The sequence below is a fragment of the Amphiura filiformis genome, chromosome 17 (assembly GCF_039555335.1).
Source record: "Amphiura filiformis chromosome 17, Afil_fr2py, whole genome shotgun sequence".
Classification (NCBI taxonomy): domain Eukaryota; kingdom Metazoa; phylum Echinodermata; class Ophiuroidea; order Amphilepidida; family Amphiuridae; genus Amphiura; species Amphiura filiformis.
In genome coordinates this window covers 25,939,903-25,967,697 of record NC_092644.1, presented here as the reverse complement: position 1 = coordinate 25,967,697, position 27,795 = coordinate 25,939,903, and the positions used below count along the sequence as shown (strand labels likewise).

The 27,795-nt window shown below is 38.1% G+C and overlaps 1 protein-coding gene across 1 annotated transcript; it reads left to right on the top strand.

Moving 5' to 3' along the window:
• Positions 1–156: 156 nt before the first annotated feature.
• LOC140137521 (tyrosine-protein kinase STK-like) lies at positions 157–27,162 on the top strand. Its single transcript, XM_072159238.1, has 11 exons — positions 157–591; positions 3,279–3,372; positions 4,472–4,570; positions 5,266–5,369; positions 8,937–9,086; positions 10,187–10,342; positions 21,382–21,527; positions 22,268–22,384; positions 23,185–23,353; positions 24,267–24,398; positions 24,798–27,162. Exons 1-11 carry the CDS (start codon positions 429–431, stop codon positions 25,001–25,003), a joined length of 1,536 nt encoding a protein of 511 aa, XP_072015339.1. The 5' UTR covers positions 157–428; the 3' UTR covers positions 25,004–27,162.
• The last annotated feature ends 633 nt before the right edge of the window (positions 27,163–27,795 follow it).

Below are 27,795 nucleotides of genomic sequence, written 5' to 3'. Positions count from 1 at the left end.
AGCACCACTTGTCCCCTGCCAGTAACAAGGATCCAATTTGAATACAATATGATATCGGTTCAAATTCCAGATATATTTTGGAAAATTTATTGAGCACTATAAATACAAGTGAAAAATTCCGTTTGACAAAAATAAAGCGCAAATATAAAGTTTTTCCCAAGTAACCTTGCAACAAGTGAACGATGAAAACGTTAAACGACCGCGCATTTGTTGCAAACATGCACTACAGACGGAAGTCATTCGAGTAAATCAGATAATAATACACACAAATTCTACAGTACAACACTGTTCTATATACCATATAGCAAGTTCCTGCAACTTTTGGAAGTACAAATTCAACTCAACATGACATAAAAATATATATAAGTTGTAAATTTGTTACTTCTTATTTCATCGAAGTGCCGATCACCGGATCCAGGGATTGAATCATGGGGTGTGCTGGAAGCACAGAAGATGAAGTTCAACCTGCAGCGACCACTCCTAATAATAATCACACTAATCTTGATCCTGGTAGGGTGACTTCATTCGTACATACACACACAAATCCACAGATGGTCATACCAGGCGCTAGCCCTCATACCAAAAAGAAACGTAAGTATATATGATTATGTAATAATTTTTCACTTCATATATAAAAATTATTGATAAATAGGCCTATGAATACTTAAGAGCGAATGCGGCCCTCGCGGCCTACCATAGTTTCACCATGTGCATTAAGTTTCGTATCTGACAGTCTGTTTGACATAATGTTAAAAGGAAACAGAGGACCAATTTTATCCAATTCATATAACAATGTACATAATGTAGCCTAATGCTAATTATTTGATCATTTGGCTTTAGAAGGGTAAACCTGATTTCTCTTTTGTTTTTGAAAAGATACTTTTGTTTTAGTTTTCAATGTCTTTAAAACATTTTTTTTTGGTTGAAATTATCAAACTCCGTGCAAAAATTATAATGTTATTGAATCTGAGGTGTTTAACATGCTTATGAATAAATAAACACTGATAGCAACTTTAATATTGTTAGATATTATTTATAACTTCAAAATATTGTATGGTTTTATAATGCAATTTAATTACCCTAGATTAAAAAATACACAATTACAGTATTATTTTGTAAAGTGTGCCACCAGGTAACCTATACCATGTGTACTGAAATATCTCATCTTCCGTTCTTATCATGCTTATACCTCATATCCTTTATGTCGGCTATCATTGAAGATAATAGGCTATAGGCCTATTCTGTCGATACCATGATAACATCCGTCTTTCCTTAAAGACCCATTCAGTGATCCCAGCGCAAGTGTAAAAATATTAAAATTACTTCGAAATGACTTAAAAGTGAAGGATAAGTCATTCAAATTTCATTTGGTATTTTAGAAATGAAAAATTTGGCAAAAACAAAGAAAACAGAGTATAAGTTATATTGTCGAAGTTGAAGCCCCATTCAAATACATATAGCTAATTTGTCAGTATATAAATTACAGTTTCATGTATAAAATGTCCTATTTTGTCCTATTAAAATGTCCTATTTTGTCCTATTAAAATACACAGGCTATGTTAGCACATCTGTGACAATGACAACGATACCAAAATATGGATGATTTTTACTATCATCCGGATGAGCAAATCACTGAATTGGCCTTTAATAAATCGTGTTCATTGTCCGACTGATACTGAGACATTTTGTGCACATAATACTTGACTCACTAAAACATTTAGTAAAATGTTACAATGTTGATATTTACTTCAGTTCCTTTGTTTAAAGGTTGCCTTTTTTAATCACAGAATTGCAACATATTTTGACCTTGTAAGATTATATGATAACATGATATGAAGCACGTTTTATTTGAATGTTGCCACGAAATGTTTATAACATATTGCTATTTCAATGTCAATGTCAATGCCGGGTGTCATTGTTGGCAAAACAATATATCGTTTTTCAAAATATTATTACAATTTTCATTTTGTAAATATTATTGTTATCGCGTTTTGATAATAACTGGTTTATAAGCGTTTAGGACTGCTTCGAAAGGTTATCACAACATGAAAATGATTTTCAAGTCATGTTTGTGTTTCCTTGAACATTTGAAAAGTGAATGCTTACAAGTTAAAAATTTTCAAGAATATAAAGACGTTTCTATACCAATAAACCTCGTCTATACAAGCATAATAGCCTATTGACAAATTTATAATATTATGGAGTTTGAGCACATAAATTACCGATACAAGCATATACAAACAAGTATTGTAAGACCAATCTATTGTATTGGCATATTTACGGCTGTTTCGTATTAATTTAGCTTTCATCAAAAACACTCTATATGCTTGTAGGCGAGGTTTTACGGTATATAGTGACGCATTTGACACATTAATTAGGCCTAAAAATTGTTTGATTGGCGTAGACCGACCTTAAAAATAGGCTCGACCCTAAACTTTTTTCCTTATTTTTGTGCAATTTTTTTTTCAAAATTAAAAGGGCATTTCGTGATCCACAGCCTCATCCCCCCCCACACATTAATTAGGCCTAAAAATTGTTTGATTGGCGTAACCCGACCGACCTTAAAAATAGGCTCGACCCTAAACTTTTTTTCTTATTTTTGTGCAATTTTTTTTTCAAAATTAAAAGGGCATTTCGTGATCCACAGCCTCATCCCCCCCCCCCCACTTTTTTCAAAAAAAGTTGTTTATACTACTGGAAACATCATGGCTACATAATGTTTATGTACCAAAAATTTCTTGCAGATTAATTCGTTTAGCAAAAATATCGTCAAATTTGAATTTCGTTCTGGTATACCAGAACGAAATTACACACGGTGGCCTATAGAGCAGTGCAATACACATTATTATGTTTTCAGGGTTATTAGGAGTTAAGAAAACCTAATAATGATAATATTGGATGGCTTATTTCGCATGATACCATAACATATCGGATTCGTCATACAAATATCGAACTCGCCGTTGGCTCGTCCGATATTTTATGACTCATCCGATATGTTATGGTATCATGCTCAGCCATCCAATATTATATCATATTATCATTACGATAAAGCTGACGGGTTGGTGCCTAGATACCTATTAACCTCCTTTTTGAAGCGGGTCCGTTTCACAATTCCAGGAATGTGAAGGGGAGTACATTCCAGGTGCGGGCTGTAGATGGAATGAAAGACCGCTCATGGCTAACCATTGTAACCAAGCTAAGATATTGGAACATAATAGCTACTTATCACGCTTACCCAATGTGTATCATTTACCCGGGATTATTTATGTTAATTTTAGTTGCGAAATACGTGGGATTGTACGATTATGATGCGAGAACACCAGATGACCTGACGTTCAGGAAAGGAGACATTCTTCTCGTCAAGAGCAAAGCGTAAGTTCCCATCAGTAAAATATCCCCTGATACCAATTAACTATGCTTAAGTGCTGGCAATACGTAAGGCTTCAACATAAAAAGTCCTAGTTTTAAGATATTTTCTCAAAATATCAAGAGCTAACTTAAGAACCACTGAACTAATACAGGACTTGTTTGTACTCATTTTTGAAAATGTATAAAATACATTTTTCATGCTGATTCTAAATATCAGCTACCTTCGGCTATCATGACTATTCATAAATACGCATTAATAAATACGCACGTGATACATGGGCACGACATACCAAGACCAGCAAGCGTGACCAAATCCTCATGCCATTGAAAAGGATAGGAACTCTTCAGATAAATATCATCAAATTTTAGTATTAATTGAATAGTAATATTACTACGCATTTTGAAAGTATTTGTCGACGGAAAAATATTTATCGACGGCAACGTTTACAATATATTGAAATTATATACAAGTTGAACAAAATAGACAATTTTGCTACACAGGCTCGCGTTGTTTACCGCCTTTGCATTCAAATGTACAGGAAGACCAGCTGCAATGTAGGTCAGTTCGAGACTTACTGCAATATGGCAGCGCGGAGGTGGTTACGTGCGTATTTATAAATACATATTTATAAATTTAGTCGACGCATACTGTATAATTATGGTCATGAAAATGCACAATTCTGAAGTTTTTGAACTTTTAAAGAAAATTTGGAACGTCTGCTGTCGACACCAAAACACGTAAAATAATACGTTTATAATATTTTAAAACATTTTTTATTTACTGGGATATCAGTCTTTAAAAACGTCTTTAAAATATATCTACGTAACCTTAACGAAAGTAATTTCGTCCGCCCTTTCATTATAAGGTCGTTGATCCTACCGATCTTATAATGATTTTCTTCCCTGGTATATAAGTCCAAAGTTCTTGTTGGAAGTGAAGTCTTTAGTTTCATATCCTAACACATTTGATCTGGAAAGCAAAATATATAAAAAGCTATTCAGAGATCTTGAGTTGAACAAGTTTTCACTAATTTTGTTTCATTATCATTATTATAATTGTTTTTCTCATTATTATTATTATTTTCATAATTCTATACAATAGAGACGGTGATTGGTGGCTTGCCCAACATGAAAATGGTGGACCGGAGGGTTACGTACCTAGCAACTACATTGCAAAAGATGAAACTATTGACATGAAAGAGTAAGACTGCTTGTGTATACATAATACATAACATAATTAATTTACCATAATTTACCAATATTGGTTAAATTGTGGTAATTTTTGCCAATTTCCTAGCAAATTATTTGCTTTAATTTTCATGTGACATAGTATATTGAACATTTAATTCCATTTTGTGACAAATATTCATAAACTTGCATTACAAACGGCAATTTTAGCAATGATATGCTTTGATACTATTTAGCCTACATAATTTTCGTGAAAAGTAAATTAATTCTTCTTTGCATTTTCAAATTCGGGTCAAAATTGGTATTTTGGGGCAATTTATTTGTAATGCTCAAATTTATTTGTGACAAGAACCCATTCCGAATTTCACTTGTCGACGGCGTTCTTTGTAACAAACGAGCAACATTATATACGACACTATTTCATACCAGGGGCAGAATAATTAAACCAATGCCTTAAAACAATCATTATCATTCAAAAGAATAGGCTATTCCAGTTGAAATCCATACACCTGCAGCCTATCTCTCATATAGGGGTTAAGATTTAAAATGGAGTCACCCATTCTGGTAACACCATTTGAAATTCACACTACCTATGTGAACGATCAAGGTCATGTCTTCCATCATGTCCATGGGTAGGTTTCAACAGGAATAGCCCAATATTCGGATGGTAAATGTATGATAATCGTATTTCTTACGCTTTCATTACAGTTGGTATTTTGGAGCGATTTCCAGAAAGGAAGCCGAAAAAACGTTATTGGTTCCTGGCCTGCAAAAGGGAAGCTTTTTGATTAGAGAAAGCGAGAGTGCCAAAGGTAGGGTTTCTGCAAGAAATCAAGATAACTTTTGAAACTATCAACAAAAACTATTGAAGGAAATTTCATTTATCTTGCAACTATCTACAGTAATTAACAACCTGTTATCATAATCAGGCAGTATCGACTGGTTTTGGTAACTATCTGTTACCATCACCAGGCAGTAGTGACTGGTTTTGGTAACAACATGTTACCATCACTAGGCAGTAGTGATTAGTTTTGGTAACAACATGTTACCATCACTAGGCAGTAGTGACTGGTTTTGGTACCAACATGTTACCATCACTAGGCAGTAGTGATTAGTTTTGGTAACAAGATGTTACCATCACAAGGCAGTAGTGACTGGTTTTGGTAACAAGATGTTACCATCACTAGGCAGTAGTGACTGGTTTTGGTAACAACATGTTACCATCACTAGGTAGTAGTGATTAGTTTTGGTAACAACATGTTACCATCACTAGGCAGTAGTGACTGGTTTTGGTACCAACATGTTACCATCACTAGGCAGTAGTGATTAGTTTTGGTAACAAGATGTTACCATCACTAGGCAGTAGTGACTGGTTTTGGTAACAACATGTTACCATCACTAGGCAGTAGTGACTGGTTTCGGTAATACCTGTTACCATCACCAGGCAGTAGTGACTGGTTTTGGTAACAACATGTTACCATCACTAGGCAGCAGTGATTAGTTTTGGTAACAACATGTTACCATCACTAGGCAGTAGTGATTAGTTTTTGTAACAACATGTTACCATCACTAGGCAGTAGTGATTAGTTTTGGTAACAACATGTTACCATCACTAGGCAGTAGTGACTGGTTTCGGTAATACATGTTACCATCAATAGGCGGTAGTGACTAGTTTTGGTAACAACATGTTATCATCACAAGGCAGATATTACTGGATTTGGTAACTACATGATACCATCACTAGGCAGAAGTGACTGGTTTTGGTAACAACATGTTACCATCACCAGGCAGAAGTGATTGGTTCGGGTAACAACATGTTACCATCACTAGGCAGAAGTGACTGGTTTTGGTAACAACATGTTACCACCACCAGGCAGAAGTGATTGGTTTTGGTAACAACATGTTACCATCACCAGGCAGAAGTGATTGGTTTTGGTAACAACATGATACCATCACTAGGCAGAAGTGACTGGTTTTGGTAACAGCATGTTACCATCACCAGGCAGTAGTGACTGGTTTGGGTAACAACATGATACCATCACTAGGCAGAAGTGCCTGGTTTTGGTAACAACATGTTACCATCACTAGGCAGAAGTGACTGGTTTAGGTAACAACATGTTACCATCACCAGGCAGAAGTGATTGGTTTGGGTAACAACATGTTACTATCACTAGGCAGTAGTGACTGGTTTTGGTAACAACATGTTATCACCACCAGGCAAAAGTGATTGGTTTTGGTAACAACATGTTATCATCACTAGGCAGAAGTGACTGGTTTTGGTAACATGTTACCATCACCAGGCAGAAGGGATTGGTTTTGGTAACAACATGTTACCATCACCAGGCAGAAGTGATTGGTTATGGTAACAACATGTTACCATCACCAGGCAGAAGTGATTGGTTTTGGTAACAGCATGTTACCATCACCAGGCAGAAGTGATTGGTTTGGGTAACAGCATGTTACCATCACTAAGCAGTAGTGACTGGTTTTGGTAACAACATGTTATCATCACCAGGCAGAATTGATTGGTTTGGGTAACAACATGTTACCATCACTAGGCAGTAGTGACTGGTTATGGTAACAATATGTTACCATCACCAGGCAGAAGTGATTAGTTTTGGTAACAACATGTTACCATCACCAGGCAGAAGTGATTGGTTTGGGTAACAACATGTTACCATCACTAGGCAGAAGTGACTGGTTTTGGTAACAACATGTTACCATCACTAGGCAGAAGTGACTGGTTTTGGTAACATGTTACCACCACCAGGCAGAAGTGATTGGTTTTGGTAACAACATGTTACCATCACCAGGCAGAAGTGATTGGTTTTGGTAACAACATGATAACATCACTAGGCAGAAGTGACTGGTTTTGGTAACAGCATGTTACCATCACCAGGCAGTAGTGACTGGTTTGGGTAACAACATGATACAATCACTAGGCAGAAGTGACTGGTTTTGGTAACAACATGTTACCATCACTAGGCAGAAGTGACTGGTTTTGGTAACAACATGATACCATCACTAGGCAGAAGTGACTGGTTTTGGTAACAACATGTTACTATCACTAGGCAGAAGTGATTGGTTTGGGTAACAACATGTTACTATCACTAGGCAGTAGTGACTGGTTTTGGTAACAACATGTTATCACCACCAGGCAAAAGTGATTGGTTTTGGTAACAACATGTTATCATCACTAGGCAGAAGTGACTGGTTTTGGTAACATGTTACCATCACCAGGCAGAAGTGATTAGTTTTGGTAACAACATGTTACCATCACCAGGCAGAAGTGATTGGTTTGGGTAACAACATGTTACCATCACTAGGCAGAAGTGACTGGTTTTGGTAACAACATGTTACCATCACCAGGCAGAAGTGATTGGTTTGGGTAACAACATGTTACCATCACTAGGCAGAAGTGACTGGTTTCGGTAACAACATGATACCATCACTAGGCAGAAGTGCCTGGTTATGGTAACAACATGTTACCATCACCAGGCAGAAGTGATTGGTTTTGGTAACAGCATGTTACCATCACCAGGCAGAAGTGATTGGTTTGGGTAACAGCATGTTACCATCACTAGGCAGTAGTGACTGGTTTTGGTAACAATATGTTATCATCACCAGGCAGAATTGATTGGTTTGGGTAACAACATGTTACCATCACTAGGCAGTAGTGACTGGTTATGGTAACAATATGTTACCATCACCAGGCAGAAGTGACTGGTTTTGGTAACAGGTTGTTACAGAAACCAGTCATTACTGCCTGGTTATGGTAACAGGTTGTTACAGAAACCAGTCATTACTGCCTGGTTATGGTAACAGGTTGTTACAGAAACCAGTCATTACTGTCTGGTTATGGTAACAGGTTGTTACAGAAACCAGTCATTACTGCCTGGTTATGGTAACAGGTTGTTACAGAAACGGTCATTACTGTTTGGTTATGGTAACAGGTTGTTACCTAAACCAGTCATTATTGCTTGGTTATGGTAACAGGTTGTTACCGAAACCAGTCATTACTGCCTAGTTATGGTAACAGCTTGTTACAGAACCCAGTCATTACTGCCTGGTTATGGTAACAGGTTGTTACAGAAACCAGTCATTACTGCCTGGTTATGGTAACAGGTTGTTACAGAAACCAGTCATTACTGCCTGGTTATGGTAACAGGTTACAGAACCCAGTCATTACTGCCTGGTTATGGTAACAGGTTACAGAACCCAGTCATTACTGCCTGGTTATGGTAACAGGTTGTTACAGAAACCATTCATTACAGCCTGGTTATGGTAACAGGTTGTTACAGACATTGTCTCCGATTATAGTGTCATGTGCATCAGGTACAAGTGTGTTTCTAACATCATATTGTCACTTTTGCACACAGGTAATTACTCGTTGTCACTTCTCGATATGGAAAGCAATCGCACCGTAGTGAAACACTACAGGATACGGAGTACGTTAAACGACCAAGGATATTACATAACGGATAGAATCCATTTTACATCCCTCGATGAACTGGTTCAACATTATGAAGGTAAGTTGTCAATGCAATTTCTGATAACAATATTTAGAGTCGGATCATCATTAAAGGAGGATTTCGTGATCCTAGCATCCTCTTTTTATGACATTTTCAGTAGATATCCACGAAAAAAGCTTATTTCCAAAATTTCAGTTGATTCCGATTTTGCGTTTGCGAGTTATGCATGATTATGTGTATTACACTGCTCCATAGACAATGTGTTGTAATTTCGTTCTGGTGCACCAGAACGAAATTCAAATTTAACGATATTTTGCTAAACGAATTAATCTGCAAGAAATATTTGGTACATAAACATTATGTAGCCAGAGGTATCCAGTGGTGTAAAAATCTCAACTTTTTTGGGAAAAGTGGGGGATGAGGCTGTGGATCACGAAATGCCCTTTAAGTTATATTATTTTGCCGAGTACGGCGTCGGTTATCACAGTACTGGTGCAGCTGGTCCCTACAGTTTGATCAGCTCGTAATCGGCGGGCCTTATAACATCGCGGATTAAAATCAACATAATTTCGAGAGTTGTGACACCTCGCCAGAAGTATCACAAATTATTAATTCAAAGTCTTATACTCTATCTACTTTATTTAAATGCATAAAATAGATCAGATCTACTTTTCGGCGAAGTGGTAAAGGCCCAACAATTCCCGTCGATCGAGATTTCATCATCGTCAGATGTGTTCCTGAAACTGATGAAGCCCGTGATGAAGTCGGAGACACATCTGACGACAGCTCGACCACTCACAGGGACCGGTTGCACGAGTAAAACGACAGCATACTCGTAGCAATAATATAACATATTATGACTTTCCCTCGTGAAAGCATATCTTCTTACTCGGATATCATTCTTATTTTGCATAGCATAAACGTATAACTGGTAATTCATAACCAAAAACAAACCATTGATGATACATATGTACAATCCATTATAACTACTGTGTTTATGTTATGAGCAGTAACAATTATTATATTGATGAAGTACTCTCTTATGGCGGCTTATTTTCATGTTGTGGTATACTGCTTAAATCTTCACAACTTAATCTTTATAATTATGATGATGATGATGATAACAAGTCACTTGTGTACTTAATTTGTCCAAACAGGTTCAGCAGACGGCTTAGCATGCCAGATGACGATACCATGTCCAAAGAGTACTCCAAATAGCATTTCACTGGGTAAAGATGCGTGGGAGATACCTCGGGAATCGCTAGCATTTAATAAGAAGCTTGGAGCGGGACAGTTTGGTGAAGTGTGGCAGGGTAAGTGTGAATTTCCTTATATGAAAATAATCATGAAATGGGTGTGTTTAGGTGGAGGTGTATATCCAGGCTATACATATTATGTAGTAATGGTAAAATCACTTTATGTGAACATGTTGTTGAACCGAACCAAGGAGAGGCAGGTAATGGAAATATCACTTTATGTCCACGTATTGTTGAACCAAGGAGAGGCAGGTAATAGAAAGATCACTTTATGTCCACGTATTGTTGAACCAAGAAGAGGCAGGTAATGGAAAGATCACTTTATGTCCACGTATTGTTGAACCAAGGAGAGGCAGGTAATGGAAAGATCACTTTATGTCCACGTACTGTTGAACCAAGGAGAGGCAGATAATGGAAATATCACTTTATGTCAACGTATTATTGAACCAAGGAGAGGCAGGTAATGGAAAGATCACTTTATGTCAACGTATTGTTGAATCCAGGAGAGGCAGGTAATGGAAAGATCACTTTATGTCCACGTATTATTGAACCAAGGAGAGGCAGATAATGGAAATATCACTTTATGTCAACGTATTATTGAACCAAGGAGAGGCAGGTAATGGAAAGATCACTTTATGTCCACGTATTGTTGAATCCAGGAGAGGCAGGTAATGGAAAGATCACTTTATGTCCACGTATTGTTGAATCAAGGAGAGGCAGGTAATGGAAAGATCACTTCATGTCCACGTATTGTTGAACCAAGGGGAGGCAGGTAATGGAAATATCACTTTATGTCCACGTATTGTTGAACCAAGGAGAGGCAGGTAATGGAAAGATCACTTATGTCCACGTATTGTTGAACCAAGGAGAGGCAGGTAATGGAAAGATCACTTTATGTCCACGTATTGTTGAACCAAGGAGAGGCAGGTAATGGAAAGATCACTTTATGTCCACGTATTGTTGAGCCAAGGTGAGACAGGTAATGGAAAGATCACTTAGGGCTCATATTGAAATACCCTACCACGTTTTCACACAGAAAGAGACAGGTAATGGAAAGATCACTTTATGTCAACGTATTATTGAACCAATGAGAGGCAGGTAATGGAAAGATCACTTCATACCCACGTATTGTTGAATCAAGGTGAGGCAGGTAATGGAAAGATCACTTTATGTCCACGTATTGTTGAACCAAGGAGAGGCAGGTAATGGAAAGATCACTTTATGCCCTCACATCACCTCACCAGGCTGTGTTCGACCACTGTTGGACGTAGCCCTCTTCATTTGCATTTCTTGTCCATGTAGCTAGGTCCCATGTAGACAGTAATGTCATCACGCCACCTCCTCTTCTGTCTTCCTCTAGATCTTTCCCTGTTCTTGGTTGCCATTCTGTAAGCCGTTTAGTCCATCTGTTATCTTCCCTTCGTGCAAGGTGACCTGCCCATATCCATTTCGCTTCTTTGAGTTTAATCATAATGTCTTTGATTTGAGTTTGACGTCTTATTTCAGTGTTCTTAATTTTATCCCTTAAGGTAATGTGTAGCATCTTCCTTTCCATTGCTCTTTGGGCTGTTTGTAGTTTCTGTTCCAGGTACATGGTTGTTGTCCATGTTTCTGCCACATATGTTATTGTTGGCAATACACATTGGTTAAACATTCTACTTCTCAGATACATTGGTAATTTCTTATCACATAGAATGTCCTTGAATCTTCCAAAGCAACTCCAACCTGCCTTTATTCTGATCAAAGCTTCTTCCCTGGTGTTGTCCTCCATCTTCACTGTTTGGCCGAGATATTTATAACCATCCACCTTTTCGATAACATCGCCTTCAACTACAATGACATCCTCTGACTGGTGGTTTGTCATATATTTTGTTTTGCCCTTGTGTATGTTCAGTCCAGTCTTTTTTACTTCCTTTATTCAGATCATTTAACTGGACCTCCATATCCTTTACTGATCTTATCACCAGCTACATCATCTGCGAATCTCAGATCTGTTAGCTTCTCGCCGTCTATCTTGATCCCCCTCTCCTGTAGGTTCAGCTTTCTGAATATATCTTCCATTGCTGTAGTGAATATTTTAGGGGATATTGTGTCTCCCTGTCTCACACCACGCTGAATTCGGATTGTTTTTGAAACATCGTTTTCAATGTGGATTTTGGCTGTGGCATTTGTGTATATGTCCTCAAGAATTTGGACATAACCTTCATTGACTCCAACTTTACGTAGTGCTGTAAAGAGGTCTTTATGTTCCACTGAGTCAAAGGCCTTCTCATAGTCTATATATCCAATGCATAGCTTCAAATTATATTCATTTGCCTTCTCAATAAGTTGGTTGATGGCATGCAGATGGTCTACTGTTGAATATCCACTTCTGAAGCCTGCCTGTTCTCTTGGTTGGTTTTCATCAAGCACTCCTTTTATTCTGTTCTGTATTATCCTTGTGAAAATTTTGTACACACGGTGATAACAGGCTGATAGGTCTGCAGTGTTTTATGTCTGTTTTTCACCTTTCTTGTAAAGGAGAATCACCTTTGCCTCTTTCCAGCAAACTGGTATCCTTTTTACATCCAATATTTGGTTATAGAGTCCAACTAAATGTTGAGTAATCCCCTCTCCTCCAATCTTGATTATATCACTAGTAATGTCATCTGTTCCTTGTGCTTTGCTGTCTTTCATCTCCTTTACAGCCATTTCCACTTCTTTTTGTGTTATACTTGGGATGGCTGATATGTCTGGTGATATTGTATTTGCCTCATTTGATTTGGAACTATACAGGTCTTGATAAAAGTCTGCGCATACATTAAGTATCTCTTGCCTATCATTTGTTAAGACACCGTCTTTTTGTCTCATTTGGTGCATTCTTGATTTCTTCCGGTTCAGCTTTGCAATATGCTGAGGTCCTCTTCCAATTTTGAGAATGATTTCTATTTGTTCTTTTCTCTTCTTTCTGCTCCTCTGTCTACGTTTTTTGCTCACAGTTTTGACGAGCTCTCTGTATTCGCTCTTTTCGGGTATTGATTTGTCGATAATTTCTCTCAATTCTTTCCTCCTTCTGTCCAGGGCCTCAATCTCTTTGTCCTCCTCAGTTGTTTGCTTCCTCCTCTTCTCTTGTGGAGCTACTTCTGCTGCCACTGGTATTTTTGGTCTAAATCCAACTCTTCAATGTCTAGTCCTTCAAAGCGATTTTTCAATTCCAACTGGAATTCTGACCTCTTCTCTCTTAGTTGTAGTAGGATGTTAATCTTGCTTTTCTTTTCATTTCTGATAAATTTGAGTCTGGCTAGTCTTTTGCTGATATGAAGTTTAGCCCTCACCATTCTGTGATCACTTCCTATATCTACTTTTGTGATAACTCCACAGTCCTGGATAATTCCCTTTTGGCTACTGAGAATAAAGTCTATTTGGTTTCTGGTGTGTCCATCGGTGCTTTCCCATGTCCCATAGCGGTTTTTATTTTTCTTGAAGAATGTGTTGCCTATAACCAGCTTATGCTGTGCTGCAAATTCCAGTAGCATTTCACCTGTTTTATTTCTCTGTCCATAACCAAATTTTCCTATGATGGCCTCTTCATCTGGTTGGCATTCTCCTACTTTGGCATTAAAATCGCCCTTAACAATGGTATACTTTCCTTTGTTGGCTTCTATTGCCTTACTCACATCTTCATAGAATATTTCTACTATCTCATCATCGTACTAAGCTAGTGGGCGCATACACTTGGATGATGCTTATTTCGTCGTCCGTATTCCATAGTGGCGTATAGTGGGGCGCCGCGAATAAACGACTTTTCGAGAAAATCGGGTTTGAAGAAATGCCCAATTTAAAATCGACTTGTGTAAATCAGACATTCATTATATTTTGTAAATGATGTGAAATTTCTGTAGTAAACTAAATAGATTTTATTGTTATATATTTTTCAAAAGAAATAAATACATACTATTGCTGGCAAACTGACAATAAAACTATCGTCACTATGGAAAGCGAACAAAAGCATAATACCCTAACCTTACGTTAACCGTCGCCACCTCGGTAGCCGTGTAATCCCTATGGCGTTACTTTTAGTTGTTAAGTATTCCATAGTGGCGTATAGGTCCGATCTGCGTCGCCACTATGACATATGATGTTTTCATTTTGCCGATATTTCATAATTATAAAATGTGTATAAAAAGTGGCGTATGGTCGATCATCGCCACTATGGAATACAAAAATGTCACTTTGTAACCATCATACATTTAATTAATTAATTACTAATTAATTAGCTAATTAAGACTGATGAGACTTAGAAAAAATGAAAGAGAACATCATTAAAAACATATGTGCCAATTTTGGTCATTTTTTTGAAAATTGGCACATATGTTTTTAATGATGTTCTCTTTCATTTTTTCTAAGTCCCATCAGTCATAATTAGCTAATTAATAAGTAATTAATTAATTAAATGTATGATAGTTACAAAGTGACATTTTTGTATTCCATAGTGGCGTATCGACCATACGCCACTTTTTTATACACATTTTATAATTATGAAATATCGGCAAAATGAAAAACATCGTATGTCATAGTGGCGTCGCAGATCGGACCTATACGCCACTATGGAATACTGAACGACTTAAAAGTAACGCCATAGGGATTACACGGCGACCGAGGTGGCGTCACGGTTAACGTTAGGTTAGGTATTGCGTTTTGTTCGTTTTTCCATAGTGACGTATAGTTTTATTTTCAGTTTGCCAGCAATAGTATGTATTTATTTCTTTTGAAAATATATAACAATAAAATCTATTTAGTTTACTACAGAAATTTCACATCATTTACAAAATATAATGAATGTCTGATTTACACAACTCGATTTTAAATTGGCATTTCTTCAAACCCGATTTTCTCAAAAAGTTGTTTATTCGCGGCGCCCCACTATACGCCACTATGGAATACGGACGACGAATTATCAAAAAAATGACCAAAAATCACTATACGCCACTATGGAATACAGCCGACGATTTGGTCTTTTCCTGTCAAGTGAAGGTTCAGTGCAGCTTCTCTGTTGGAGTAGCTTTTTATTTCTGTGACATAATCGGTAAGTTTTGGATGTACAAGAAATCCCCTGTCCTTCTCTCTTGGTTTCTCCTAATCTAATGATATCCCATTTGAATTCTTGTAGTTCATCCAACAGTGTTTTAAACACTTCCTCTGTTCTCAGAGTCCTTGTATTATAAGTACAAATGTTCAACTTTTGTCCAGCCATTTTTCCGTCTCAGTCTTGAAGTTTCCGTTAGGCTTTGGCTTCAAGACGTCATGTTGAGCGTTATGACTAGGCAATTTACAGCTTCTGCATGGTTGATAGCTGTGCCCATTCTGGCCATGGGCTCTACGGCCTCTAGTTTTGCTACTTTCCATAATCTTGAAGGTTTTTTGCCATAAATCGATGCGCTGGCAGGGCGTGTTGTCGATTGAGGTTTCTGTCAGGGTTACCTCACCATTATTCTCCTCCTATCTGTAGACAATCCTGGAGATGTAGGTTCGATGTTCTTGAGATGTCTTGCAACAAGCAACATCTGCAACCATCCAGACTGCTCCAACAGCCTTTCAGGTCACAGAATATTGCCCCCAGAGCCCCCGTCTGTTAACTTTGCCGCAAGGCAGAGCCATACAGGCGATACGCGATTGACTTGCAATCTTCGAGAACGTGGGGGTTGGTAACTACAGAGTGGCGATTAGGAACAAGAGGGCTGATGGAATGCCTCCTGTGCCTACAACCATATAGTATAGTAAGAATAGCAAAGCAAGCAAAGGGTAAATAGCATGCAGGAGAAAGGTAAGGGCATGCAGGGAGAAAGAGGGGGTTAGGTAGGGAGAGCAAAGCAAGGTTGGAGTTGCGCATCATGCAGCCATTTATCACCTACGTATTGTTAAACTAAGGTGAGGTAGGTAATGGAAAGATCACTTTATGTCCACGTATTGTTGAACCAAGGAGAGGCAGGTATTGGAAAGATCACTTTATGTCCACGTATTGTTGAACCAAGGAGAGGCAGGTATTGGAAAGATCACTTTATGTCCACGTATTGTTGAACCAAGTAGAGGCAGGTATTGGAAAGATCACTTTATGTCCATGTATTGTTGAACCAAGGAGAGGCAGGTATTGGAAAGATCACTTTATGTTCACGTATTGTTGAACCAATAAGAGGCAGATAATGGAAAGATCATTTTATGTTCACGTATCGTTGAACTAAGAGGAGACAGGTAATGGGAAGATCACTTTATGTCCACGTATTGTTGAACCAAGGAGAGGCAGGTAATGGAAAGATCACTTTATGTCCACGTATTGTTGAACCAAGGAGAGGCAGGTAATGGAAAGATCACTTTATGTTCACGTATTGTTGAACCAAGGAGAGGCAGGTAATGGAAAGATCACTTTATGTCCACGTATTGTTGAACCAATAAGAGGCAGGTAATGGAAAGATCACTTTTTATGTCCACGTATTGCTGAACCAAGGAGAGGCAGGTAATGGAAAGATCACTTTATGTCCACGTATTGTTAAAACAAGGTGAGACAGGTAATGGAAAGATCACTTTATGTCCACGTATTGTTGAATCAAGGAGAGGCAGGTAATGGAAAGATCACTTTGTGTTCACGTATTGTTGAATCAAGGCGAGGCAGGCAATGGTAAGATCACTGTATGTCCTCGTGTGCTGAACCAAGGAGGGGAAGGTAATGGAAAGATCACTTTATGTCCATGTATTGTTGAACCAAGGAGAGGCGAGTAATGGAAAGATCACTTTATATCCATGTATTGTTGAACCAAGGAGAGGCAGGTAATGGAAAGATCACTTTAAGTCCACGTATTGTTGAACCAAGGAGAGGCGAGTAATGGAAAGATCACTTTATATCCATGTATTGTTGAACCAAGGAGAGGCAGGTAATGGAAAGATCACTTTATGTCCACGTATTGTTGAACCAAGGAGAGGCAGGTAATGGAAAGATCACTTTATATCCACGTATAACCGAGGAGAGGCAGGTAATGGAAAGATAACTTTATGTCCACGTATTGTTAAACCAAGGAGGGGCAGGTAATGGAAAGATCACTTTATATCCATGTATTGTTGAACCAAGGAGAGGCAGGCAATGGAAGGATCACTTTATGTCCACATATTGTTGAACCAAGGAGAGGCAGGTAATGGAAAGATCACTTTATATCCCTGTATTGTTGAGCCAAGGCGAGGCAGGTAATGGAAAGATCACTTTATATCCACGTATTGTTGAATCAAGGAGAGGCAGGTAATGGAAAGATCACTTATGTCCACGTATTGTTGAACCAAGGAGAGGCAGGTAATGGAAAGATCACTTTATGTCCACGTATTATTGAATCAAGGAGAGGCAGGTAATGGAAAGATCACTTTATGTCCACGTATTGTTGAACCAAGGAGAGGCAGGTAATGGAAAGATCACTGTATGTCCTCGTGTGCTGAACCAAGGAGGGCAGGTAATGGAAAGATCACTTTATGTCCACGTATTGTTGAATCAAGGAGAGGCAGGTAATGGAAAGATCACTTTATGTCCACGTATTGTTGAACCAAGGAGAGGCAGGTAATGGAAAGATCACTGTATGTCCTCGTGTGCTGAACCAAGGAGGGAAGGTAATGGAAAGATCACTTTATGTCCATGTATTGTTGAACCAAGGAGGGGCGAGTAATGGAAAGATCACTTTATATCCATGTATTGTTGAACCAAGGAGAGGCAGGTAATGGAAAGATCACTTTATGTCCACGTATTGTTGAACCAAGGAGAGGCGAGTAATGGAAAGATCACTTTATATCCATGTATTGTTGAACCAAGGAGAGGCAGGTAATGGAAAGATCACTTTATGTCCACGTATTGTTGAACCAAGGAGAGGCAGGTAATGGAAAGATAACTTTATGTCCACGTATTGTTAAACCAAGGAGGGGCAGGTAATGGAAAGATCACTTTATATCCATGTATTGTTGAACCAAGGAGAGGCAGGCAATGGAAGGATCACTTTATATCCACGTATTGTTGAACCAAGGAGAGGCAGGTAATGGAAAGATCACTTTATATCCACGTATAACCGAGGAGAGGCAGGTAATGGAAAGATAACTTTATGTCCACGTATTGTTAAACCAAGGAGAGGCAGGTAATGGAAAGATCACTTTATATCCACGTATTGTTGAACCAAGGAGAGGCAGGTAATGGAAAGATCACTTTATATCCACGTATAACCGAGGAGAGGCAGGTAATGGAAAGATAACTTTATGTCCACGTATTGTTGAACCAAGGAGAGGCAGGCAATGGAAGGATCACTTTATATCCACGTATTGTTGAACCAAGGAGAGGCAGGTAATGGAAAGATCACTTTATATCCACGTATAACCGAGGAGAGGCAGGTAATGGAAAGATAACTTTATGTCCACGTATTGTTGAACCAAGGAGAGGCAGGCAATGGAAGGATCACTTTATATCCACGTATTGTTGAACCAAGGAGAGGCAGGTAATGGAAAGATCACTTTATATCCACGTATTGTTAAACCAAGGAGGGGCAGGTAATGGAAAGATCACTTTATATCCATGTATTGTTGAACCAAGGAGAGGCAGGCAATGGAAGGATCACTTTATATCCACGTATTGTTGAACCAAGGAGAGGCAGGTAATGGAAAGATCACTTTATATCCACGTATAACCGAGGAGAGGCAGGTAATGGAAAGATAACTTTATGTCCACGTATTGTTGAACCAAGGAGAGGCAGGCAATGGAAGGATCACTTTATATCCACGTATTGTTGAGCCAAGGCGAGGCAGGCAATGGAAAGATCACTGTATGTCCTCGTGTGCTGAACCAAGGAGGGGCAGGTAATGGAAAGATCACTTTATGTCCACGTATTGTTGAAACCAGGAGAGGCGAGTAATGGAAAGATCACTTTATTTCCACGTATTGTTGAACCAAGGAGAGGCAGGTAATGGAAAGATCACTTTGTGTAAATGTATTGTTGAACCAAGGAGAGGCAGATAATGGTAAAATCACTTTATGTGAACATATTGTTGAATCACGGAGAGGCAGGTAATGGAAAGATTACTTTATGTTCACGTATTGTTGAACCAGGGAGAGGCAGGTAATGGAAATATCACTTTATTTTATCCACGTATTGATGAATCAAGGAGAGGTATGTATTGGAAAGATCACTTTATGTTCACGTATTGATGAAACAAGGAGAGGCAGGTAATGGAAAGATTACTTTATAGCCAGGTTTGTTGGACCAAGGAGAGGCAGGTAATGGAAAGATCACTCAATGTTGATGTATTGTTTAACCAATGTCCACGTATTGTTAAACAGGCCTGAGAATGATCATCCATGAACAAACCAGAAGTGTTTGAAAAAAGCCTGAAAAGTGCGTGAAATTGGGCTAAAAGGTAAAAAAACGAAAAGGAGAGGCAGGTAATGGAAAGATCACTTTGTGTCCACGCATTGTTAAACAGGCCTGAGAATGATCATCCATGAACAAACCAGAAGTGTTTGAAAAAAGCCTGAAAAGTGCGTGAAATTTGGCTAAAAGGTCATAAAAACGAAAAGGAGAGGCAGGTAATGGAAAGATCACTTTGTGTCCACGCATTGTTAAACAGGCCTGAGAATGATCATCCATGAACAAACCAGAAGTGTTTGAAAAAAACCTGAAAAGTGCGTGAAATTGAGCTAAAAGGTCAAAAAAACGAAAAGGAGAGGCAGGTAATGGAAAGATTTGCTCATGTAGTGTTGAACCAAGGAGAGGCGAGTAATGGAAAGATCACTTTATGTCCACGTATTGTTGAACCAAGGAGAGGCAGGTAATGGAAATATCACTTTATGTCCACGTATTGTTGAACAAAGTAGAGGCAGGTAATGGAAAGATCACTTTATGTCCACGTATTGTTGAACCAAGGAGAGGAAGGTAATGGAAAGATCACTTTGTGTCCACGCATTGTTGAACAGGCCTGAGAATGATCATCCATGAACAAACCAGAAGTGTTTGAAAAAATCCTGAAAAGTGTGTGAAATTGGGCTAAAAAGTAAAAAAAAAACGAAAAGGAGAGGCAGGTAATGGAAAGATTTGCTCATGTAGTGTTGAACCAAGGAGAGGCGAGTAATGGAAAGATCACTTTATGTCCACGTATTGTTGAACCAAGGAGAGGCAGGTAATGGAAATATCACTTTATGTCCACGTATTGTTGAACAAAGTAGAGGCAGGTAATGGAAAGATCACTTTATGTCCACGTATTGTTGAACCAAGGAGAGGAAGGTAATGGAAAGATCACTTTGTGTCCACGCATTGTTGAACAGGCCTGAGAATGATCATCCATGAACAAACCAGAAGTGTTTGAAAAAATCCTGAAAAGTGTGTGAAATTGGGCTAAAAAGTAAAAAAAAAAACGAAAAGGAGAGGCAGGTAATGGAAAGATTTGCTCATGTAGTGTTGAACCAAGGAGAGGCGAGTAATGGAAAGATCACTTTATGTCCACGTATTGTTGAACCAAGGAGAGGCAGGTAATGGAAAGATCACTTTATGTCCACGTATTGTTGAACCAAGGAGAGGCAGGTAATGGAAAGATCACTTTATGTCCACGAATTGTTGAACCAAGGAGAAGCAGGTAATGGAAAGATCACTTTATGTCCACGTATTTTTGAACCAAGGAGAGGCAGGTAATGGAAAGGTCACTTTATGTCCACGTATTGTTGAATCAAGGAGAGGCAGATAATGGAAAGATCACTTTATGTCCACGAATTGTTGAACCAAGGAGAGGCAGGTAATGGAAAGATCACTTTATGTCCACGTATTTTTGAACCAAGGAGAGGCAGGTAATGGAAAGGTCACTTTATGTCCACATATTTTTGAACCAAGGAGAGGCAGGTAATGGAAAGGTCACTTTATGTCCATGTCCACGTATTGTTGAACCAGTAAGAGGCATGTAATGGGAAGATCATTTTATGTCCAAGTATTGTTGAACAAAGGGAAGGCAGGTTATGAAAATGACTTTGTTTATTATCATTGCAATCAGTCAATCGAGAAAACAAATAAACTTTCCATTGTCATTAATAATAACTCCCATCTACATTATGTTTCAAGGAACATGGAATGGCAACACCGCTGTTGCTGTCAAAACGTTGAAAGAAGGAACAATGACTCCAGATGCATTCTTAGAAGAGGCCAATATCATGAAGAAACTCAGACATAAGCACTTGGTGTCACTCTTTGCTGTCTGCTCAGATAAGGTAAACAACTATTGAGATTAAACACAAAGAATACCAACTCAATATTACCCGTGTTATTCCTGTGGTAAATCTGCCATTTCATTTGGTGTCACTCTTTGCTGTCTGCTATGGAGATTAGGCCCAAAGAGTACCGACTAAAAACTGCCCCGTGTTTGTTACTGTGGTAAATCTGCCATTTCATTTGGTGTCACTCTTTGCTGTCTGCTAAGAAGATTAGACCCAAAGAAAACCGACTCAAAAATTACTCTGTGTTTATTCTTGTTGTAAATCTGCCATTTCATTTGTTGTCATTCTTTGCTGTCTACTCGGATAAGGTAAACAACCAATGAAATTAAACCCAAAAAGTACCGAGTCATTTAGCGTGTATGCTTTTTCAACCCGCTATTGAGGTTAGTGTAGTGACTAGTGTTGTTTGAGCACAGAATAATGGTCAATTTGGCACATTCTGTTTGAGGCTCCACTACATTCACAAGATGTGTACTCAGCCTTGAAAAGGGTGATTGTTTCAAATATGGTGTTATTGTAAGGGGGAATCAATTAGCTGTCTATTGATATGCAACACGATATGAACATGTCACAAATAATCTGAGATATAGATGCTTGAAAAACCTTTCCAAACTTGAGTTTATTTTTTTAATCCAAATAAAATTAATTCTGTATTTTTCTGGAATGAGGAGTAAAACCATAGTACAAAGTGAATATTAGTATACTGATAGATTGTTACTTCTTTTGACTTGCAGGAACCAATCTACATAGTAACAGAGCTTATGAGCAAAGGTAGTCTTCTGGACTTCCTAAGGGATGATAGTTATAGTAGAACCCTGAAATTAACAGAGCTAATTGATCTAGCAGCACAGGTAACAACATTTTGGTTTTTGGGGGGCTGTAACTAACGGGGGTAATTTGCAAATATCAGGAAAAAATTCATTTCAGGCATATCTACCGGATTTTTTCCTGTCAAAGGCTGATAGAGCTGTCATGTGTCATGGACACAACATAAATAAGCTAGGAGCAGTTGTAGCACCAGGGTTTTTCAGGGGGGCAATGGGGAAAAGTGAAATCTGTGGTGGAAAAATCAAGAATTTTGGTTCTGTCGACTTCTAACTGGGTTCAACATGGGGAAAAGCTCATGTTTGGTCCCATGACATAACTGCTTTATTAGGGAGGGAATTCAAGAGAGATGTGTTTCTCTTGGTGCAGAATATACAAGGTCAATTGTTAGAATATTAATGGCAATGATGAGAATCCAATGATGTGGAAAAGTATGTGAGCTGGGATTAATGGAAAGTATGTGAGCTAGGATTAATGGAAAGTATGTGAGCTAGGATTCCATGTATAATGGGAGAGGCTGTGAGGTCTATGAATAAAAAGGTTTTGTGTATTATTATGGGGACTTTAAAAAAAATTGCACATCTTATTCGCTGGGCAGCATGCTTTTCCAAGTGTATCATTAATTGCATTATATGCTACCTTTTTTTGTACAAGAGGCAGCATATTGATGATAGATGCCACCAACAAAGGGGTATTCTGAGTCCTGCTAGAAGGGAAGATGATCATGATGACTTGCAAGTCCAAATTTAACCCTAAAACAGATCACCGTAGCACTAAAAACAACATAACAAAATCACATACCTCAGTTTCAATTCCCTGATTTCAGATTGCATGTGGATTAGCATTCCTGGAAACGGGTAACTTCATCCATCGTGATATCGCCGCTAGAAACATCCTCATAGGAGACGCTCCCACATCATTGGGATTGGTCGCCAAGGTGGCAGATTTTGGTCTCTCACGACTGTTGATGAATGATGAATACAATCCACAAACAAGTAAGCATATATCACAGATTTGTTTCTTTTTCAACTCTAGATAACACTTATATAGTTTCAAATAATTGGTTCAAAATCATGAATATACATTTTAGGTACATGATGATGATGCACAGGGTTGCATTTTGGCCGTATAAACCAAACCCCTATCATGATACTTCATTCCCCATCTATTATATGCTGCCCCTGGCTTTTATGATAAGACTATAGTTACTAGGTCATTTCAGTGACTATAAATTGGGGCTCCACCTGTCAACATAAACCAACATGGCTGCAAGCAGGCAGGGAAGTTTGTATCTCATTTCCCCTGGGTCACAATATCTGCCCCTTAAATGATACAACCCATTTTTGAGTGGAAAACGCTCTAAAATGAAAGAAAGTACATTTTGTTTAGGCAATATTCACTCTTTTGAGAGTACAGACTACTTTTTTCAATCCTCTTAGAGTGAAAGTTTTCCACTCAAAAAGGGGTTGTCCTCCATTCCACTGTCACTCTTTTTTCCACTCTTTCCACTCGGTGTACATTTAGAGAGTATAGTTTACAATGACTTGTAGTTAAGATTGCTTGATAATTTTAGAAACATCTATGACATTGACAGTCTATCTGATAGAGATATTTTTATTCTTATTATGAGTGTTCAGGACTACGATACTATTCATCTTTTGAAAAATGTACTATACAAATCATTTTGTTGTAGTTTGACTATATCTTATTGTGAGATGAATATCAAATAAATACTGATTCTGTAACAGATAAAACTTACCTAGATAAGACAAGAACTTCAAATATGGGAGAATGGGTGCATGTTCCACACCATGGATCATTTAGCATCACTGGGTTCTAGTTCAACCCCTAAAATTAACCAAATACATCATGACTTACCTCGCCATGAAAATGTTCATTTCTCCGCAGCGCACAAATTTCCCATCAAGTGGACAGCACCAGAGGTCTTCTTGTATGACAAGTTCTCAATCAAGTCTGATGTATGGTCCTATGGAATCTTGCTAGTTGAAATTGTGACCAAAGGAAGAGTACCATATCCAGGTATGTGTCTATGAAAAAACACAAAAGTTAAGTTGACCCATATCCTTCTGCCCATTATCATTAGGGCTGGACCGTAAACTAACATTTTGAGGAACTAGCCAGTCCCATGTGTAACTCTATCATTAAAACGTTACAACCCTGACATGATAAAGAGCTACAAAGACCCAATTTCCATCATCTGGCCCCCAAAAAAACCCATTTTAGCAACTTCCCTCAAAAGTGCCCATCTGATAAAAAAATAGACAAAATTGGGAAGGCAAAAGAAAAGGGGATATGGAGCCTGTTTCTGAACAAAATTCACCCTATTCATAGGCCAAAATAATGTAAGATACCAATTTTTTACATGCTACATATATGCACACACATTTTGATGGTGTCCATGTATTTCTGTCCACACAGGATTGAATAACAAGGAAGTAGTGGATCAGGTTCCCAATGGGTACCGTATGCCCCAGCCACAAGGATGTCCAGACTCAATGTATGATATGTTGAAGAAATGTTGGCATTCGGATCCACAGAGCAGACCAACCTTTGAGTTCTTATATCACTTCATGGATGACTACTTTGTTGCTACAGAACCAAATTACAAGGATCCAGAGTACTAAGAGATGGTTGAAGATGCTTTGAGCTGTGTTCATTATTGGTATGTTGGAATGAAAAGTCAATGGAAATTAACCTCTACACATAGGTGTTGACTGCAGACGACAAGTGTCAAAAAATTTAAATATTCAAAAATTTCAGAAATGTAAATTTTCATGACCATATTTGGAATTAGCATGAAAAATGCATTAAAATGAGTACAAACAAGCCTAGTATTGGTTCAGGAGTTCTTAACAACGTTCTTGATATTTTGAAGCTGTACCCAATGAAATGTGCACTGACATCACTGGCATAGTCTTGTCTTCAAATGTAGCATCTGCCAGAGAGATTAATCTTGCCTGCACCAGTAGCAAACTGCATGACTGCCTGTCCAAATGGATGGGTGGCTAGCTAGGACACTGCTTTGAGCTAGGTTCATTATTAGTGTGTTGGAAGGAGAAGTTAATGGAAAGAACAACAAATTTATCTATTCAATAAACTGAATGAACTCTTTCAATTACACACATTTATTGCAGACTTTTTGTATTTCTATATGTTAAAATGCACACCTTTCTTATTTATAACCAAGACTAGTCTTTCATGCAATGACTGTATCATTTATATTTTTATGCAATGATTGTATCACATAATGATAACACCAACTGATGAAAATGTTTGTCACTGAGTTTTATTGCAAAGCAAAATGATTGATATTAAGTCTTACTTGACATGATATAGTTTGAGAGTCACACAATTCTTTTGCCTAGGGAGCCGGACTTGTATTTCAGCTTGCATCACCCACATATGGGTGATTCACAAGTTGAAATACAAGTGGCCCCTGTGTTTTGACTACTAATTGATTTACATTTGGGGCTCTACATAATTATGTTGCCTTGAGCCTTTATTCAGATTTTGACCTGATTGTTCTTGTCACATTAAAAAACTGCCACTTTTTAGGAGCTAGAGCACTACATATACTGTAACCACTCGGGTATAAGCCCACCTTCGGCTATAAGCCCACCCCCTATTTTTCAAAACATTCTGGGAACAAGGGTGCACTCGAGTATAAGCCCAGTTGTAATTTTGGTTACGTTCTTAAATCAAATCAACACTTTTAAAAGCATGTATAAAAAGATATCAGTTGATCATTAACAATTGACACAGATGATAGAAAATATTGGCACATCAGGCATACGCAAATGGGGATGATTGTTCTTATTTTTAAATTCAAGTACTAGCCCCTCCCCGGTTATAAGCCCACCTCCATTTTTGAAGTGAAATCTGCTATCTATGGGGGTGGGCGTATACCTGAGTGGTTACGGTATATGTTATTAGGTATATTAGATACAGTAATTTAGTATCAACCACTAAAATAAACACTGCAAGTAAACATGAATGAAATATAAATCAACTGAATAGGCCTTTGTGTGCTAATCATTCAAAACATTAGGCACCACATTTCGTTGGGTCCTCTATATAACATGCACTATTGGCACCCTGATAGGTACTGATGGCCAGGGTTGCAAACAAATTTCAGCCCAATTCATGGGTCAAATAATCAAAAAGACACCCAATGTTTCTCTTAACCATTGGTTTCTATGGGACAGGAAACTAACGGAAGTCTCGGGAGCAAATGTTGAAAAGTTGCACAATTTTTTTCTTTACAATTGGTTTCTATGGGACAGGAAATTGACACAAGTTGTGGGGGGAATCTTTAAAAGTTGCCCAATTAGGCTACCAAATTGCAGGTTTGGCAACCCTACTGATAACTCTTTCTATCATACCCTGGAGATGTAATCAGTCATTTTGCATATTGCTATCATTCTTTTTTAATAAAAACCGATAGCACTATGCATCAGGGTCTTAGCTAGCCACCCGTCTGGCCGTCATTTTAGATGGCCAGTTTGCTTCTGGGACGGACAAAATTAATGCCTTTGACAGATGCTATATCATAAATTGTATGTTTTGAGAAGCTAATAGACCTTTTTAGTAGACCAGGTTTGTAGAACAAGGCCATATCAGCATATATTTGAACTCTTTGAACCCCCAATATGTCTGGTAAATGTTTTACAGGTCAAATTTGGACAGGCAATTTTATTCAAATGACGGGCAACCCTCAATTTCTAGCTAAGACCCTGCTATGCATGATCAGGTTACGAAATAAATGGGCATGATAGGGCCTACCTACAAATGTATTGGGGAACCGATAGTGCTATTGAAACAAACTATAACACCATCCCTTGCTGAATATAATTGATTCAGGAAAGATGGAGATAATGAAAAAAACAATGTCATCTCAGAAAGTGAGAGTTTCACTTTCATCAGGGATTGTTTTTTCAGATAGCTTACACAAAGATTCTTATGTATATCTATGCAACACTTAAACAATGAGTGTTCTCACACCACTGAAAACATGTCCTTTTGTTGAGTGATCTATGAATAGAAATTAGTAACATTACACAGCAAAGACCCCAGATATGCAAATTTCCTCTGATGACATTGGTATTTCATTCACATATCTGTTACTACTTAATCAATTTGAGTCAGCAATACCTCAGAATTGATAGAGATATCACTCATATTCTTGCAAGGGTGAAACAATCTGAGCTATTCTAACAACTCAGTTTGGCAAAAAGTGAGCACTGTTTCAACTGAAATTAGTTGTGCTCAGGATTTACTTTTTTTTAGTAAAACTCAAACACAGTCTACCGATGGCAGAACTGCAGGTCAATAGCCTCCATTCAAATCCTGACCTTGAATTCCAGAAAAACCCCATTTTGATTCACCAAATTATCAAGTATAGCTCCAATTCTGGGTT

Bases quoted from the DNA above. Each gene is read 5' to 3' on its own strand.
- LOC140137521 (XM_072159238.1), top strand. From the start codon at position 429: ATGGGGTGTGCTGGAAGCACAGAAGATGAAGTTCAACCTGCAGCGACC. The intron at 4,571-5,265 runs GTAAGACTGCTT...CTTTCATTACAG, and splicing joins GAAACTATTGACATGAAAGA to TTGGTATTTTGGAGCGATTT. The intron at 22,385-23,184 runs GTAACAACATTT...CCCTGATTTCAG, and splicing joins TAATTGATCTAGCAGCACAG to ATTGCATGTGGATTAGCATT.